The 18,655-nt window shown below is 44.5% G+C and overlaps 1 protein-coding gene across 4 annotated transcripts in view; it reads right to left on the bottom strand.

Moving 5' to 3' along the window:
• Positions 1-18,486, bottom strand: part of LOC122775187 (copine-4-like) — a 23,356-nt gene extending 4,870 nt beyond the window's left edge. For 3 of the 4 annotated variants that reach the window (XM_044034987.1, XM_044034985.1, XM_044034984.1), the window contains exons 1-8: positions 18,391-18,486; positions 16,614-16,700; positions 15,599-15,658; positions 12,814-12,947; positions 12,560-12,614; positions 9,978-10,029; positions 8,284-8,417; positions 7,606-7,842 (exon numbers count right to left, since the gene is read on the bottom strand). In XM_044034987.1, the coding sequence (XP_043890922.1) occupies positions 7,606-7,842; positions 8,284-8,417; positions 9,978-10,029; positions 12,560-12,614; positions 12,814-12,947; positions 15,599-15,658; positions 16,614-16,700; positions 18,391-18,417 (786 nt within the window). In that variant the 5' untranslated portion in view covers positions 18,418-18,486. Of the gene's footprint in view, positions 1-4,421; positions 4,618-7,605; positions 7,843-8,283; positions 8,418-9,977; positions 10,030-12,559; positions 12,615-12,813; positions 12,948-15,598; positions 15,659-16,613; positions 16,701-18,390 lie in introns of those variants that run through there. The other variant, XM_044034986.1, reaches the window with a different exon arrangement.
• Between the last annotated feature and the right edge of the window lie 169 nt (positions 18,487-18,655).

Genomic DNA, 18,655 nt, shown 5'->3' on the forward strand with positions numbered 1-18,655 from the left:
TCAGACAGAGCGATGGCGGCTAACGCTAACACTGAACTCGGCCCCAGAGTCACCGTGTTTTATGATGACTCTCTGCTGCATATGAAGATGAATGCAGAGCTGCAGGAGGCGGAGCTACCTGAGGAAATCCCTCCCTTCAGGCCTGTGCTGACCTTTGACCCCTGCTCTGTAGAACTGGGACATTTCTGCTCAGGACTCATTAACCTGGAATAACTGAACACACACACACACATGTTAAACTGACAGATGATTATTATTATAGAATTAAGTTCTGCATTTTGAAAGTGTGCTGTGAGCGCCCCCTGCTGCTGAGAACCAGCCCAAGATACTGTAGAGGCTCACTCTGAAAACAAATTGGCTGCCAATAGAGACACTAGGAAACCGCTCACTCTCGCACACCAAAGTCCACAGAGAAAATCAGTGATTTTAGCTGGTGGGGACAAAGGAGCTGCTGGTCCTCTGCTGCCTCGTGTGGTCACTTTGTGTCACTGAGGTCAAACTGAACGCTGGATTTCAAACACTGAAGAGACAAAATCAGACATTAGAACTTAATGAGGAAGGCAGCAGTGGATCAACAACTCCTGAGTGTGTGTCTGTGTGTGTGTGAGAGAGTGTGTGAGAGAGTGTATGTGTGTGAGAGAGTGAGTGTGTGTGGAGTGTGTGTGTGAGAGTGAGTGGGTGTGTGTGAGAGGAGTGTGTGAGGAGAGTGTGTGTGTGAGAGAGTGAGTGTGTGGAGGTGGGGTGTGTGTGTGAGAGAGTGAGTGTGTGTGTGTGTGGTGGTGAGAGTGTGTGGTGTGTGTGCATGTGTGTGTGTGGGTGAGTGACTGTGTGTGGTGTGTGTGGAGAGTGACTGTGTGTGTGTGCATGTGTGTGGCAGAGTGATCAAGTGCTGTGGGGTGGGTGTGTGAGAGTGACTGTGTGTGTGTGGCATGGTGGGTGTGTGTGAGAGTGACTGTGTGTGGGTGTGTGAGAGTGGGACTGTGTGTGTGTGCATGTGTGTGTGTGGGGTGAGTGACTGCAGGGTGTGTGTGTGAGAGTGGACTGTGTAAGTGTGCAGTGTGTGTGTGTGTGCAGTGTGTGTGTGTGTGTGTATGAGAGTGTGTGTGTGTGTGTGTGTGTGTGTGTGTGTGACTGTGTGTGAGAGTGTGAATGGCTGCGAAGATGAACATGGATTTGTTTTCACTGAGAGAGAGAAGCTTCATATGAGACGCACTAAATACACATAACATCATACTCTCACACACACACACACACTACTATACCCTCATGAGTGAGTGAGTGAATGAATGAATGAATGAGAGTGAGTGGGTGTGAGTGAGTGAGTAAACAGAGTAAGTGAGTGAATGAACAGAGTGATTGAGTGAATGACCACTGAGTGAACAGTGTGAGTGAGTGAACAGAGTGAGTGAGTGAATGAACAGAGAGTGAACATAGAGAGTGAATGGAACAGAGTGAGGAGGGGTGAGTGGGTGAATGAATGAATGAACAGAGAGTGAATGAACAGAGGAGGAGTGGGAGTGAACAGATAGTGAACATAGTGAGTGAATGAATGAACAGTGAGTGAGTGAACAGATTGAATGAGTGAATGAACAGAGTGAGTGAAAAGTGTGAGTGAGTGAATGAACAGAGTGAGTGCATGAACAGAGTGAGTGAATGAATGAACAGTTGGTTAGTGAATGAACAGAGTGAGTGAATGAGTGAGTGAGTGAACAAAGGAGAATCAATAAAACACTGAGATTCTATTTTAAAGATGAATATTCAAATTCAAAGACGAGTGTGAAGAAATAAAGCAAAGTGAAACATGTATGGAGGCCTGGAGGGTCAAAACACAGCACAAATAAACACATGGACACAACCATCAGTAATAAATAGTGATAATAAAGTTATTGATCCGCTGGTTCAAAGGATGCTGATGATGATGCTACTGATGATGATGATGATGATGATGATGATGCTGCTGCTGATGATGATGCTGGGCGACATGATGATGATGCTGATGATGATGCTGCTGATGATGATGATGATGATGCTACTGATGATGATGATGATGATGATGTGCTGCTGCTGATGATGATGCTGCTGGATGATGATGATGATGATGCTGATGATGATGCTGCTGATGATGATGATGCTACTGATGATGATGATGATGATGCTGGATGGATGATGCTGATGATGATGATGCTGCTGATGATGATGCTACTGATGATGATGATGATGATGCTGATGATGATGCTGATGATGATGATGCCGCTGATGATGATGATGATGCTTATCGATGATGATGATGATGATGATGATGCTGATGATGATGTGCTGCTGATGATGATGCTGTTGCTGATGATGATGCCAAGCGTTGATGATGATGATGATGGTGATGATGATGATGCTACTGATGATGATGATGATGCTGATGATGATGATGATGCTGATGATGATGATGCTGCTGATGATGATGATGCTGCTGCTGATGATGATGATGATGGTGACGATGATGATGCTACTGATGATGATGATGATGATGCCGCTGATGATGCTGATGATGCTGCTGCTGCCGATGATGCTGCTGCTGATGATGATGATGATGGTGATGATGATGATGCTACCGATGATGATGATGATGCTGATGATGATGATGCTGCTGCTGCTGATGATGATGATGCTGGATGATGATGATGATGGTGATGATGATGATGCTACTGATGATGATGATGATGATGCTGCTTATGATGATGCTGATGATGATGATGATGATGCTGCTGCTGATGATGATGATGCTTATGATGATGCTGATGATGATGATGCTGCTGCTGCTGATGATGATGATGCTGATGATGATGCTGTTGATGATGATGATGCTGATGATGATGATGATGATGATGCTGCCATGATGATGTGCTGACGATGATGCTGCTGCTGATGATGATGATGCTGCTGCATGATGATGATGCTGATGATGATGATGCTGCTGCTGCTGCTGATGATGATGATGATGCTGTTGATGATGATTCTGATGATGATGAAAGTCACTTCAATACTTATTGCTGTCAGTACCTCACTCTCTCACACCAAACCTCATAGAGAAAATCAGTGATTTTATCATCACACACACACACACACGCAGTCACTCACACACACACACAGTCACTCTCACACACACACACACACGCACACACACACAGTCACTCACACACACACAGTCACACACGCACACACACACTCACACACACACACACACAGCACACACACAGTCACTACCACACACACACAGTCACTCTCCACACACACACACACAGTCACTCTCACTCACACGCACACACACGCACACACACACAGTCAGTCACACACACAGTAAATCAGCTGTAAAACGATTTTTTCATCATCAGTCGTTTATTTATCACTTAAAAAACTAAAGGAACAACATTGAATTCACTGATGTGCAGCTCAACATGCTGAGTTTATCTAACTAAACCTAACTAAACTAAGCCTAACTCAACTTATATACTTATAAATAATAGAAGAAGACACAAAGTCTATCACCATGTTCTACAAAACTGAGGTTGTGCTTTTTAAAATCTACTCACACATCATCGTTAAACGTGAACATGCTTCAGAGCAGACGTTCCTTTGTCGGGAACTTTGTAAACATCATCACCATCATCATCATCATTATTATTACTATTATTACTATTATTACTATTATAACTCATTATTCACGAGCAGGAACAATGATCACGAGGACCTGAGAGTCATGCAAAACAACAGCTCATGCATCTGCTGTGCTTTTAAAAACCACCAGAGGGCGGCGACGCTCGCACACATCTGACGTCACAGAAAAAAAAACGTACAAACCTTTTGCGAAATTTACCAAAATCTCCATAAACTGGTATAAAAACAATCCAAGAGGGAGGGGCCATACATTCTGCCGCTGACCGCCGCCCACGTCTGTCATGCACTCTGCGGGGAGGCGGAGTTTGTGCGGGGAGGTGGAGTCGTGTGTGTGTGCTTTTCATGTGGAGTGTTCAAAGACACATCTGATGCTACATCTACTCACACATGCACGCGGACGCTAAAGGTGCTACAGCTAGCATTTTTACACCGAGATCAAAAGGAACATGGACGTCACAGCCCGGCCACCAGGGGGCGACTCTCTGTTTGAATCTGTGACGTCATCATCGTCTCGTTACGTTAACTCCTCAGAACCTCAGCATCCAATCACAGGTGAGAGTCAGCGTCACATGATCTGAGCTAAATCCTCATCATCATCAGAGCGTTCAAAGCAGCGTGTCACACCTTTAACGTCCACATTAACAAACTACAGGAGGAGCAGGAGGAGGAGGAGCAGGAGGAGCATCAGGAGGAGGAGCAGCAGGGGAGGAGGAGGAGCATCAGGGAGGAGGAGCAGGAGAAGCAGAAGGAGCAGGGAGGGAGCAGGAGAAGCAGGAGCAGGAGGAGCAGGAGGAGCAGGAGTAAACATGTTTGTTCTCATGGACCAAACGGTCTGGAAGACGGGAAGTGAGCAGGAACTTTGGGCCTGATCCCTTTACTGTTGTAGAAGTCCACAACCTGGTTTGGTACTTCAGCAAGGACACTCTTAGCCAGAGCAGCTGGTGACGCCTGAGGAAGAGGAGGAGCAGGAGGAAGAGGAGGAAGAATCATGGTGAAACAGGAAGTGAATAAACAGAAACATGTGAAAGTCTGTATGAACACGGAGACCCAGGTCCGAGCCCCGGTCAGAACCAAGTGTACCTGCAGGAGGTTGACACTTTGGGGGCAGAGCCACTGGACTTTGATTGACAGGTTGGGGAGTTTCACGTATAGAACACCAGCGAGAGGAGAGACAACTAACATTAACGTTAATGTTATGTAGCTCATGACACGTAGCTTTCAGGTGTTTGACATGTATGAATCGTGAATATTAAACACGATAGGCAAGATAGGCGAGACCCCGCCTATCAAGGCGTGACCCCGCTTATCAGGGCCTGAGATTGGCACAGCGTCCCCTGCTGACCCTCGTGTGGAGGATAAAGTGGTAGAAGATGGATGGATTGTCTTCTTGGTTTTACATACAGTATATAATGTATATAATATATAATGTGTAAATAATGTGTATATAATGTATGTATAATGTATATAATGTATGTATAATGTATATAATGTGTATATAATGTATTTATAGTGTATATATATGTATGTGTATATGCATGTATAAAGTATATAATGTGTATATGATGTATGTATAATCGATATACAATATGTCTATAATTTATATATACATGTATAATGTACACGTTGTTGTAAATCTTGTGTTTACTATCTCAGTGAAAGTGAGAGAGACAAAGGCTGAAGATGAGCTGGAACATTAACCCTCTCTTCCTTTTGCTTCAAGGCTGAAAACTAATTTCTTCAACACCCTCTCTCCTCTCCTCTCCTCTCCTCTCCTCTCCTCCTAGATTATTACTTCCCTGACACTTCAGCTATATTTGGGTCACTCTTCATCATTTTCTATCAAGACAAGCTTTTTCTAAATGAACATCATCTGCTGCCAGAGGTAAAACATGTCCACACTGATGTGATCGCTGTTTCACCACAACATTCAAGCTGAAGCAACTCTGACCTTCTTCAAACCCAAGCTACAACATGGCACACGCACACACACATGCACACACACACACATGCCCTTTTGCGCACGCACGCACGCACGCGCACAAACACACGTCTGATTTTGTCACTTCAGTGTTTTAAATCCATTGTTCAGATTGAAGTCAGTGACACAAAGTGACCACACGAGGTAGCAGAGGATCAACAACTCCAGTGTGATGTTAAAATCACTGATTATCTCTATGAGGTTTGGTGTGGGAGAGTGAGTGGTTGACACACTTCAGTTTCCTGTTGGAAAAGTCTGTCTAACAGTGAGATAAAGACATTAAAGTGAACCATATCCAGCAAATAAAGTAATATCTGCTTATATGGCTACATTTTAGCCACTACCCCTTTTAACCCAGGGGTCAGGGGTCAGGGAAGAGGTAGCTGGAAAAGGAGCGATAAGATTGGCCCTTAAACTGATGTGGATTTTATTGAGTGAGTCATGTGTTTAGGCTCAAGGTACAAACAGTGAAGTTGAACCAGGGTCAGCGAGAGTCTGATAATCAGAACCTGCAGATTGTTCTGTTACATCAGAAGTTACATTAGCAGAATAAAAGTAACCAGGAGAAAAACAGCGGCTCTAACACTGAGCCTTGGGGAACTCCTCAGACAGAAGGAGACATTTTTTTATTACAGTGCCTGCTTAGCAATGCAAATCTCCATTGATTTGCATTGCTAAGCAGGCATCTATTATAATTGTTCAGGCTTCTTATTATTTTTCATCTTCAGTCACAATATTGTGCTGCAGTTTTGAGAAAAAACAGAACACATTTTATATTAAAATGTGTTTTGATTGGAAATGTGCTGACGGTCAAAAAAACACCCACTGTGGAGTGTCACAGTGTCGTCATACTTTAACATAAAGATGTGGTTGAAACTTTAAACAAACACATTTTTTATAAATTTTACGGTTTTAAACAATCACAGTTTAGGTTTTATACTTGAGTTATGTTTTGAATTTTTATAATGAGTGTGTATTGCACCGTTAGAGTGGCACACTCTGCTGAGGTCCATGAAAAAAATGACTAAACTCTTCTCAGACAGTTTCTACATAAACACGTTGCTGTGGTTGTCGTCTAACAATTTCGTTTTTCTTAAAATCACCTAAAAGCACAAACCTCCCTTTGACTCCCTAGTTAAAACTTTTAAAAATGAAGACCATGGTGATGTTAAAGCTGTGGTTTCTCTGTCATTTCACAGCAGTTTGTCACAGATGTGAATGTGGGAGCGGCTGAAAGCCTCCTGATGCTCACACACCAAACATTCACTCTCTGTCATCAACTGTTCTTGAAATACCACAACTTTAAAATGCGTTGTTTTCTCTGTTTTTCACCAGTTTAGGACAGTTAGAAACAGGTGTGGGCCACACGGTGGGGTAGTGGTTAGCACTCTCGCCTTGCAGCGAGAAGACCCGGGTTCGAGCCCCGGTTGGAACAAGGGCCTTTCTGCATTGGAGTTTGCATGTTCTCCCCGTGTGTGCGTGGCTTCTGTCCGGGTTCTCCGGCTTCCTCCCACAGTCCAAAAACATGCAATGTGGGGATTAGGTAAATTGGACACTCTAAATTGACTGTGAGAGTGAGTGTGAGAAGAGTGAATGGTTGTTTGTCTCTATCTGTGTGTGTGTGTGTGTGTGGCCCTGCGATGGACTGGCGAACTGTCCAGGGTGTACCCCGCCTATTGCCCGATGTAGCTGAGATTGGCACACTACTGGTGGAGGATAAAGCGGTAGATAATGACTAATGAATGAGAAACAGGTGTTTGGAGGGGACAGGTAGGGGAAGGGGGAGGGTCTTGTGTAACCGGCTGCAATAGTCAGTCTCTCTCTCTCTCCCAATGTTATAAAGGTTGATTCCACAAAGACACTACTTTGTTTAAATACTTCAGGTTTTAGCACGTTTAAAATTTTTCCACATATTTTTCTAGTTAATTTAATTGTTTTGTATTTTTTGCGTGACTTACGTGTTTGAAGTTGCGGAAGGGAACAAACTGGACGATGTCGCGGAGGACAGGCTCTCCTTTAAGTGACCGCAGGATCCCGTCATCGCCGTCCAGCATCTGCATGTCGCTGAAGTCGGCGTTCCCGATCCCGACGATGATGATGGACATGGGGAGGTGGGACGCCTGGACGATGGCCTCCCGGGTGTCGGCCATGTCGGTGATGACGCCGTCTGTGAGGATCAGCAGGATGAAGTATTGCTGGAAGAGTGAATGTTGGAGACATCAGTCAACAGAACGTCCACATCGGCGGATTTTTAAGTGAGGTTTAAGCCGCCTCACGGGAATCTGAGGAGGCGTGGCCTGCGCCTCGTTGTCACGTTTAGTCTCACATCTTAATTAACGTGATCTTTTTGGTTCTAAAACTTAAAACTTTGCTATTTTGCTATCGTTGCTAACATTAGCAAAGTCGCTATCAAAGTTGTTTACACCAGCATAGTGGCTAACATTGGCCACAGTAAACCACATAGAAATGATTTGATCAAAGTTGCTAACATTAGCATAGTCGCTAACATTGGCCACACTAAACCTAAAAAGAAATGATGTGATCAAAGTTTCTAACATTAGCATAGTAGCTAACATTGGCCACACTATACATAAAAAGAAATTGTTTGAAGAGTGAATAAATCAAACGTCCCTTACCATGGCCTCTTTGGTATGAAGCTCTTGCGAGGCGGACTTGGCCACTTTCTGGATGATGGGGGCGATGTTCGTGGGACCATAGAGCTGCAGTTTAGGGAGGCAGGCCTGATACGCCTCCACCACACCCTGGATGCCTGACAGGAAAACAACAACAAGCTTTGACTCCGCCTCTCCAGTCAGACACTTTCAGTCCCACAAACACCAATCCAATCAGGCGCCAGAAATCCACACAGGGGCGGTGCTCTCTCTGATATACAGTAAGTCCATGACGTGATGTAAAGAAGTGGGAGGAGCCTGCTAACAGCAGCAACAGATGGAAAGTTAGCTAGTTACATCTAGATTAGATTACTGTAACTCCTTATTATCAGGATGTTCCAACAAGTCTGTTAGAATCCTTCAGTTAATACAAAATGCTGCAGTACGAGTTCTGACAGGAACTAGAAAGAGAGACCATATAACTCCAGTGTTAGCTTCTCTACACTGGCTCCCTGTACAGTTTAGAATTCAATCTAAAATCCTCCTCCTCACGTACAAAGCACTTAATGGTCAGGCCCCTTCATACCTGAAAGACCTAGTCTTACCCTATCACCCTAATAGACCACTTAGGTCACAAAATACAGGTTTACTTGTGGTTCCCAGAGTCTGAAAGAGTACAATGGGAGGCAGAACCTTCAGTTACCAGGCTCCTCCTCTCCTGTGGAACCAGCTCCCAATGATAGTTCGGGAGGCGGAGCCTCTCCCTGTATTTAAAGTTAAACTTAAAACTTTCCTTTTTGATAAAGCTTATAGTTAGAGCTGGTTCAGGGAAACCTGGACCATCTCTTAGTTATGCTGCTATAGAACTAAACTGCTGGGGGATTTTCCTGTGGTACACGCACATTCACTCTCTCATATGATTATGAGTTTTTATATGTCATTAACCTTGTCTCTTTCTCTCCCTAGTTTGTGTCTTTCCTTCCTTCCCTCTCTCTCTCTCTCTGTATTCTCATCTTGCAGGTTGCAGGATCCAGATCCAGTTTTCGAGGCTATCCATATCATACATATGATCACCATTATTATTGTGCTATAATTAAAAGTCGATATCATTAACTATATAAAATTGTAACTCGATACAGTTGTTGTGTATCTGCTCCTGGTCTCTCTCTCTCTTCTGTCTCTACCTCATCTCCCTCTTGTCCTTTCTCTCCCCCCTTTCTGTGCCCCACCTCTCCGCTGTCCCCCATTTTTCCTTTCACCCCAATCGGTCGAGGCAGATGACCGCACATCTCTGAGTCTGGTTCTGTCAGAGATTTCTTCTTCTGTTAAGAGGGAGTTTTTTCTCTCCACTGATGCCTAGTGTTTGCTCATTGTGTGAACTGTTGTGTTTCTCTGCTCTCTTTGATGTTGTCTATGTACAGACCTGAGATCATGTATGTTATGATTTGGCGCTATACAAATAAAATTGAATTGAATTGAATTGAATAGTTGGTAGCTAAAAATTAGCAAATAAGCTAAAACTAAGCCAAACTATAGATTACTGTTAGCTAACAGAGAAAATAGCCAAATGATAGCTGAAAGTTAGCAAAATAGCTACAATGAGGTCAAAAATTAGCTAACTATTAAGTTAAAAAAACTAAGGTTTGGCCAAAATATAACAAATAATTAGTCAAAAGAAAAACTCTTTACTGAATTACTGAAACAAATCAAACACATACCTGCACACTCCGGGTTCTCCTCGTTAAAATTCACCGCAAAGTCGTGGGAGATCTGGGGGGGGGGTGATAGGAAGACTGTTTGATCTCTGCATTTAAAAAAATTGCAGTAAGATAATTAACGCTCTCTTATGAGGGGCTGTCAGGGACATTATTCAGAATTACCATTCACACACATTAGTGAAATCCTCTCATACACACATATGAAATGTTATGCGCTCATACACACATATGAAATGTTATGCTCTCATACACACATATGAAACACACATATGAAATGTTATGCTCTCATACACACATATGAAACGCTCTCACACACATATGAAATGTTATGCTCTCATACACACATATTTCACACACATATGAAATGTTATGCGAAACGCTTCTTACACATATGAAATGTTATGCTCTCACACACACATATGAAATGCTCTCATACACACATATGAAATGCTCTCATACACACTACTGAGATTTCAGTGTAAACGGAAGGTGGCTTGGAAGAGGAAGTGTAGCATCTTTGGAGAGCAGATGTCGTCTCAGGAGCTTTCCGGTGGTCTAACAGAAGCTGCCACTTTACTAAATAAAATGTTGGCGTTGGCAGAGACCATTCGAACATTGTCCAATACAACAATAAACGGAGTCGGCTGAGAATCAGTGCTAGTTGACGAATGACGGCTCACTTGACCGCAGTGGACCGGGCACACAGCTGGCTGTGGCTGGCCGCTGTGGCCGCTAGATGGGAAAAGCGTTGCAAGTCGACTCTCCACCGTGTCGGCACCTGAGGCAACGTGCGACTGTTGCCCGCTTGTTGTTGCATTAGACAATGTTCGAATGGTCTCTGCTGACACCAAAATGTTATTTAGTCAAGCGGCAGCTTCTGTTAGACCACCGGAAAGCTCCTGAGACGACATTTGCATTCCAAAGACACTACACTTCCTCTTCCGAGCCGCCTTCCTTTTACAGTGAAATGCCTTCTGTTTACACTGATATGCCTTCCGTTTACACTGAAATCTCAGTAGTGTGTATGAGTGTTTCAATAGTGTGGGTGAGAGCATTTCAATAGTGCTCTCACCCACACTATTGTGTGGGTGAGAGCGTTTCATATGTGTGTATGAGAGCGTTTCATATGAGAGCGTTTCATATGTGTGTATGAGAGCGTTTCATGAGCTTCATATATGGTGTGTATGAGATATTGTGTATATGTGTATGGAGCGCTTCATATATGTGTGTATGAGAGCTTTTCATATGAGGCTGCTTTCATATATAAGAGCATTTCATATGTGTGTATGAGAGCGCTTCATATGTGTGTATGAGAGTGTGTATGAGAGCCGTTTCATATGTGTGTATGAGTGCTTCATTGTGTATGTGTATCATATGTGTGTATGTATGAAGCTTCATATGTGTATGAGAGCATTTTATATGTGTGTATGAGAGCGTTTCATATGAGAGCGTTTCATATGTGTGTATGAGAGGAGTTTCATATGTGTGTATGAGAGCATTTCATATGTGTGTATGAGAGCTGTATAGAGCTGTGTGTATTCATATGTGTGTATGAGAGCTGTATGTGTGTATGAGAGGCTTCATATGTGTGTATGAGAGTTTCGTTCTGTTATGAGAGTATTTCATATGTGTGTATGAGATCATGTGTGTGTATGAGATATGTGTTCGCTTCATATGTGTGTATGAGAGCGCGTTTTCATATGTGTATGAGAGCGCTTCATATGTGTGTATGAGAGCTGTTTCATATGAGAGCGTTTCATATGAGAACGTTTGATATGTGTGTATGAGAGCGCTTCAAATGTGTGTATGCGAGCGCTTCATATGTGTGTATGAGATTTCACAGGTACACATACACGCAGACACACACCCAGATACACACAGACACACACACATACACAAAGACACACACACACAGATACACACACACACAGGTACGAACAGATATACACAGACACACACAGATACACACAAACAGACACATACACAGACACACACCGACACACACACATGACACAGATACACACACACACACTGACACACACAGATACACACAGACACACACAGATACATACAGACACAGATACACACACACACACACGCACACAGATACACACATACACACACACACAGATACACACACAGACACACACACAGTGATACACAGACACACACACAGTCACACACAGATACACACACAAACAGACACACAGACACACACACACACAAGGCACAGACACACACACATACACTAAGACACACACACAGACACAAACAAAAAGACACACACACAGATACACAGACACACGCAGACACACACACATACACACACATACACGCAGACACACACACAGACACACAGAGATACACACACAGATACACAGAAACAGACACACACACACACACAGATCGTTGTTATTTAAACATCTACTGTAGCTTCTTTTTTAGTCGATCCAGACTTCTTACATCTAACCCAGGAGGGGGGGGAGGAGGAGGGTAATCACCTCAGCCGCCTCCTCTCTCCAGGACTCCTCCACTGACAGAGAGCATGCTGGGAGAGACGGCGAGCTGAGCGTTTAAATTACCTTGTAGTCGGGAGGAATCTGAGCACCGAAGCCAAACGCCGGGAACATTTTGTCACTGAAGAAGAAAAAACCCCACAAATGAAACATTGAAGAGGTTTGTGACTGTGATGTCAGCATGAGCTCGCGTGTGATTGGCTGTGGGCGTGTCCATGTGGCTGAGCACTGTTTACTAATGCTGTGCTCTATCCAAGGACACGACCCCTGAACTGTGAAGTGTCATCTGTATAGGTGTGATGAGACATCATGTGACTCACCTGTCGTAGTCCTGGCAGATCTCGCCCACGGCCACCAGAGCCTTCAGGTACTCGTTGGGTTGGTACGGGTGGATGTAGTGAAGAGAGCAGCTGTTTCGAGGATCGCCATTGGACGCCGTGAAGTCCACGGCTACCTGCAGAGGTGACAGCCAATCAGAGACAGAGAAAGAGAAAGACAGCATTTCCTCCTGACAGAATGAGAGAGTCATCCGATCTACTTCTTCTACTTTCATCTCTTTCTCTCTCACTTGCTCCTTCTCCACCAACTCACAGAGCTGGCAACCACCTTGACCTCATCTTCACCAGAAACTGCTCCACCTCCGACCTCAAAGTAACCCCACTTCATGTCTCTGATCATTTCTTCATTTCCTACTCTCTCCCACTCTCCCAATCTGAGGATCTCATCTCATCAGATATTGCACTTGTCCGTCGTAACATTCACTCTCTCTCTCCCTCCTCTCTCTCCTCAACTGTTCTATCAGCACTTCCTTCAGCTGACTCCTTCTCCCTCATACATCCCAACTCTGCCACAGACACCTTCCTCTCTACTCTGTCCTCCTCTCTTGACTCTCTCTGTCCTCTTACTTCCGGGCGGGTTCGTAAGTCCTCCCCAGCCCCGTGGTTGTCGAGAGAGAGCCACGATACGGGCAGCAGAAAGAAAATGGAGGAAATCAAAACACCCTGATGACCTGCTTTCCTATCACTCTCTCCTCTCCACCTTCACTGCCTCTATCTCTGCAGCCAAACAATCTTTCTATCAGACTAAAATTCAATCCTCTTTCTCTAACCCCAAAAAACTTTTCTCTATCTTCTCTAACCTCCTTGATCCCCCCACTCCCCCTCCTCCTTCCTCCCTTCTACCAATTCACTTTGTCAACTACTTCACAAAAAAAGTAGATGACATTCGCTCTTCTTTCTCAACCCCACCTCCTGATCTCACCACTCTACCAACCACACATTCAGCTCCTTCTCTATCCTCTTTCTCCCCTCTATCTCAGTATCAAGTTATTTCCCTAATAACCTCTGCCCGTCCCACCTCCTGCCCCCTTGACCCTATCCCCTCTTACCTTCTTCAGTCAATTGCTTCTGATCTTCTTCCTTTCCTCACCCACCTCATTAACACATCTCTATCATCTGGCTGCTTTCCAGACTCTCTTAAAGAGGCCAGAGTGACCCCCCTCCTTAAAAAACCCACCCTTGACCATTCTGTAAAAAGTAAATAACTACAGACCTGTCTCTCTTCTTCCTTTTCTCTCCAAAACTCTGGAGCGCGCTATCTTTAATCAACTCTCATCCTACCTTCACCGGAACAACCTTCTTGATCCTCTTCAGTCTGGTTTTAAAGCAGGTCACTCGACCGAAACTGCACTTCTTGCTGTCACTGAGCAACTCCACACTGCCAGGGCTGCCTCTCTCTCCTCTGTGCTCATCCTCTTGGACCTTTCTGCAGCGTTTGACACAGTTAACCACCAGATCCTTACTTCCTCCCTTCAAGAACTAGGTGTCTCAGGCTCTGCACTTACCCTACTCTCGTCCTATCTTCAAAACCGAACATACAGAGTAACCTGGAGAGGATCCGTGTCGGAACCCTGTCCTCTAGCTACTGGGGTGCCTCAGGGTTCTGTCTTGGGCCCTCTCCTCTTCTCTCTATACACCAACTCTCTTGGTTCGGTTATTCGCTCTCATGGTTTTTCCTATCACAGCTACGCCGATGACACCCAACTCATTCTCTCTTTTCCCAGCTCCGACACACAGGTAGCAGAACGGATCACCGCTTGTCTGACTGACATCTCTCAGTGGATGTCTGACCATCACCTGAAACTCAATCTCGACAAGACTGAATTTCTTTTTCTCCCAGGAAAAAGCTCTCCCACCACAGACCTAACCATCACCCTCGACAACTCTGTGGTAACTCCTTCACATACCGCAAGGAACCTGGGTGTGACACTTGATGACCATCTCTCCCTCACTGCCAACATTGCTGCAACAGCTAGATCTTGCAGATACATGTTGCACAACATCCGAAGGATACGGCCTCTTCTAACCCAGAAGGCGGCACAGGTCCTGGTCCAGGCTCTTGTCATCTCACGCTTGGATTTCTGCAACTCCCTCCTGGCTGGTCTTCCTGCATGTGCCATACGACCTCTGCAACTCATCCACAATGCAGCAGCTCGACTGGTCTTCAACGTACCAAAGTTCTCCCACACTACACCGCTCCTCCACTCCCTTCACTGGCTTCCTGTAGCTGCTCGCATCCGCTTCAAGACTCTAGTGCTTGTGTTTCATGCTACAAACGGATCCGGTCCAGCCTACATCCAGGACATGATCAAAACCTACACCCCAGCCCGCCCACTTCGCTCTGCATCGACAAACCGGCTCGCTGCCCCCTCACTGAGAGGATCGCAGAGGCACTCGCAGAACTCAAGACTGTTCACTGTCCTCGCTCCCAAATGGTGGAACGATCTCCCCATCGACATCCGGACAGCTGAAAGCCTCCACATTTTCCGCCGCCGACTAAAAACACATTTCTTCCGACTCTACCTCGACTAAGACGACAAAAAAAAACAAAAAAAACTTGTACATCGCACTTATGACTAGCACTTCATCGTTTGATCTACTTGAAGCTCTTACTTACTTCTAGCTCTTATTTGTACCCAAATGTTTAAATGCACTTTTGTAAGTCACTTTGGATAAAAGAGTCTGCTAAATGACATGTAATGTAATGTAATGTAATGTAATGAATGTGGAGCAGGATGATGATCTGTGTGTGTGTGAGTGAACTCACTGTAAACTGGATCTGACAGCCTCCCATAATATAATCCAGGAATGAGTGCATCTTGATGATCTACCAACAAAAAACACGGATAACATCATCATCATCATCATCATCATCACCACCATCGTCATTTCACCATCACCTTCACCATCTTTACAATCATCATCATCATCCTCACCACCACCATCATATCATCATCATCATCATCATCATCACCATCATCATCATCACCATCACCATCACCATCACCATCATCACAATCATCATCATCATCATCATCACCACCACCATCATATCATCATCATCATCACCATCATCACAACCATCATCGCCATCATCATCATCATCATCATCATCATCATCATCACCATCATCATCATCATATCACGATCACCATCATCATCACCTTCACCATCACCATCACCATCATCATCATCATCATCTTCACCATCATCATCAGGAAACACAGTGAGAGCTTGTTAGTGGTGGACATGGACATGTCCTCATTTCTCAGAGTGATTGATGTCACGGCAGCGTCCTGAAGCCTGGGGGTGGAGCTCTTCACATGTTGAGTGACAGTGTGAAGCTGCTCACACACACATAATTGGTTCTGTCAGACAGACACAGACGCTGTCGCCGCTGGCAACTACTGTGAAAACCCAGCCTGAGGTGGAGCAGAGGTATTGAACGGGTGAACGAGTGAACAGATGGACAGATGAACGGGTGGATGGGTGAACGGGTGAGCGGGTGAACAGGTGGACAGATGAACGGGTGAATGAGTGAATAGGTGAACAGATGAACAGGTGAACAGGTGAACAGGTGGACAGGTGGACAGATGGACAGACAGATGGACAGATGGACAGATGAACAGGTGGACGGGTGAACAGGTGAACGGGTGGGCGGGTGAACAGGTGAACAGGTGGACAGGTGAATGGGTGGATGGGTGGACAGGTTAACAGGTGCACAGGTGGATGGGTGAACAGGTGAAAAGGTGAGCGGGTGAACAGGTGGACAGGTGTGTCACCTTGCACTGGTTCAGGATGACGATCCCGGAGTTCTTGTAGTTCTTCTTCTTCACTTTGTATTTGGGGTTCAGACACGGCCACTGCACCTGCAACACACACACACACATCGTCAGCCTGCAGGTGGCGCTCTGTCACTGAACACACATGGACATTACAACAGAACTTTAAAGGATAGTTCAGGATTTTGCAGGATGGTGGTTATTGGTCATCACACTCAGTGAAAACATGTGAAAATCAAAACACGTGTCACATAAAATCTGCATCAAATGACGCGGCATGTTTTATTGCTATGACACGGCATGTTTTAATGCTATGACGCAACATGTTTTAATCCTATGACAGGGCATGTTTTAATGCTATGACACGACATGTTTTAATGCTATGACACGACATGTTTTAACACTATGAGGCTGCATGTTTTAATGGTATGATGCGGCATGTTTTAATGCTATGACGCGGCATGTTTTTAATCCTATTACGTTGCATGTTTTAATGGTATGAGGTTGCATGTTTAATGGTATGATGGCATGTTTAATGCTATGACGCCGGCATGTTTTAATCCCATACGCTGGCATGTTTTAATGGTACCTAATAATTCGCATGTTTTAATGCTATGACGCGGGCATGTTTTTAATCCTATTACGTTGCATGTTTTAATGGTATGATGCGGCATGTTTTAATGCTATGACGCGGCATGTTTTAATTCTATGACATTGCATGTTTAATGGTATGACACTCCGCATGTTTAATGCTATGACGCCAGCATGTTTTAATACCTTTATGACGCTGCATGTTTAATGCTATGGACGCTGCATGTTTTAATGCTATGACACCCACATGTTTTAATGCTATGACACTCCACATGTTTTAACACTATGAGGCTGCATGTTTTAATGGTATGACGCGGCATGTTTTAATGCTATGACGCGGCATGTTTTAATGTTTAAATGCTATGACGCTGCATGTTTTAATTCTATGATGCAGCATGTTTTAATGCAATGACGCTGCATATTTTAATGCTATGACGCTGCATATTTCAATGCTGTGACGCTGCATGTTTTAATGCTATGACGCGGCATGTTTTAATGTTATGACGCGGCATGTTTTAATGCTTAAATGCTATGACGCGGCACGTTTTAATGCGATGACGCAGCATGTTTTAATGCTATAACACTGTCAGACTGACTGATGCCTCGTGTGTTTTCACTTGGATGTTAGTGAGTATTTTCTTGGTAACACTGTGACATAGATGATAAATGAAAGCTGATCAACACGGTGATGTGTTCCTCTTCGTCTCCGTGTCAGATGTGACAGCTGTGAGTGAATCCCGCTCACTCTGGTTGTGCGTCGTCCTCCTTATCCTTGTCGTCGTTGTCTCCAGGGAATTTTGTGAGTAAAAAAACACACCTGAGACCTGAGCGCAGTTACTGGGCGAGGAGCTTTACTCTAATGAGAGGCTGCTTCATCTCGCTCTGGCTGTGTCTCTGCAGATGATGTTCACAGTTAATTATATCTGTCCAAACAAACCCTGAGGAATTCTGACCCTTAGAGGGCGCTCACAGCGCTAATTGGCACTTTCATGGGAGACGGAGTCATTTCTAGTTAAACTAAGCTAACGCTGGTTTCTGCTGTAGAGCAGCATTGTTGTCGTCTCTCTCACAACAACCGCACAAATTCACATGGTACTGTATATATGAACGCTGACGTGACTGGTGAGTCTCTGAGGTTGTCATAGCAACCTGAACCTTTGACCTCTGGTGTGAAACATGAACTCACCTGTCTGCCGTCGATCGCCCCTCTCATCTCCTTAAACGTGGCCTCAAACTCACCGATGTAGTCGTGTTTCCCGTTAGAGTCCCAGTCCCACACCGTGCACTGTGGAGCACACACACACACACACACACACACACGTTTAAGTTTAGGTTCAAGTTCAAGTTCAAGTTCAAGTTTAAGTTAAGGTAAAAGTTAAGATTTAAGTTAAGGTTAATGTTAAGATTTAAGTTTAAGGTTTACGTTTAAATTAAGGTTTAAGTTCAAATTT

The sequence above is a fragment of the Solea senegalensis genome, linkage group LG9 (genome assembly GCF_019176455.1).
Source record: "Solea senegalensis isolate Sse05_10M linkage group LG9, IFAPA_SoseM_1, whole genome shotgun sequence".
Lineage (NCBI taxonomy): Eukaryota > Metazoa > Chordata > Actinopteri > Pleuronectiformes > Soleidae > Solea > Solea senegalensis.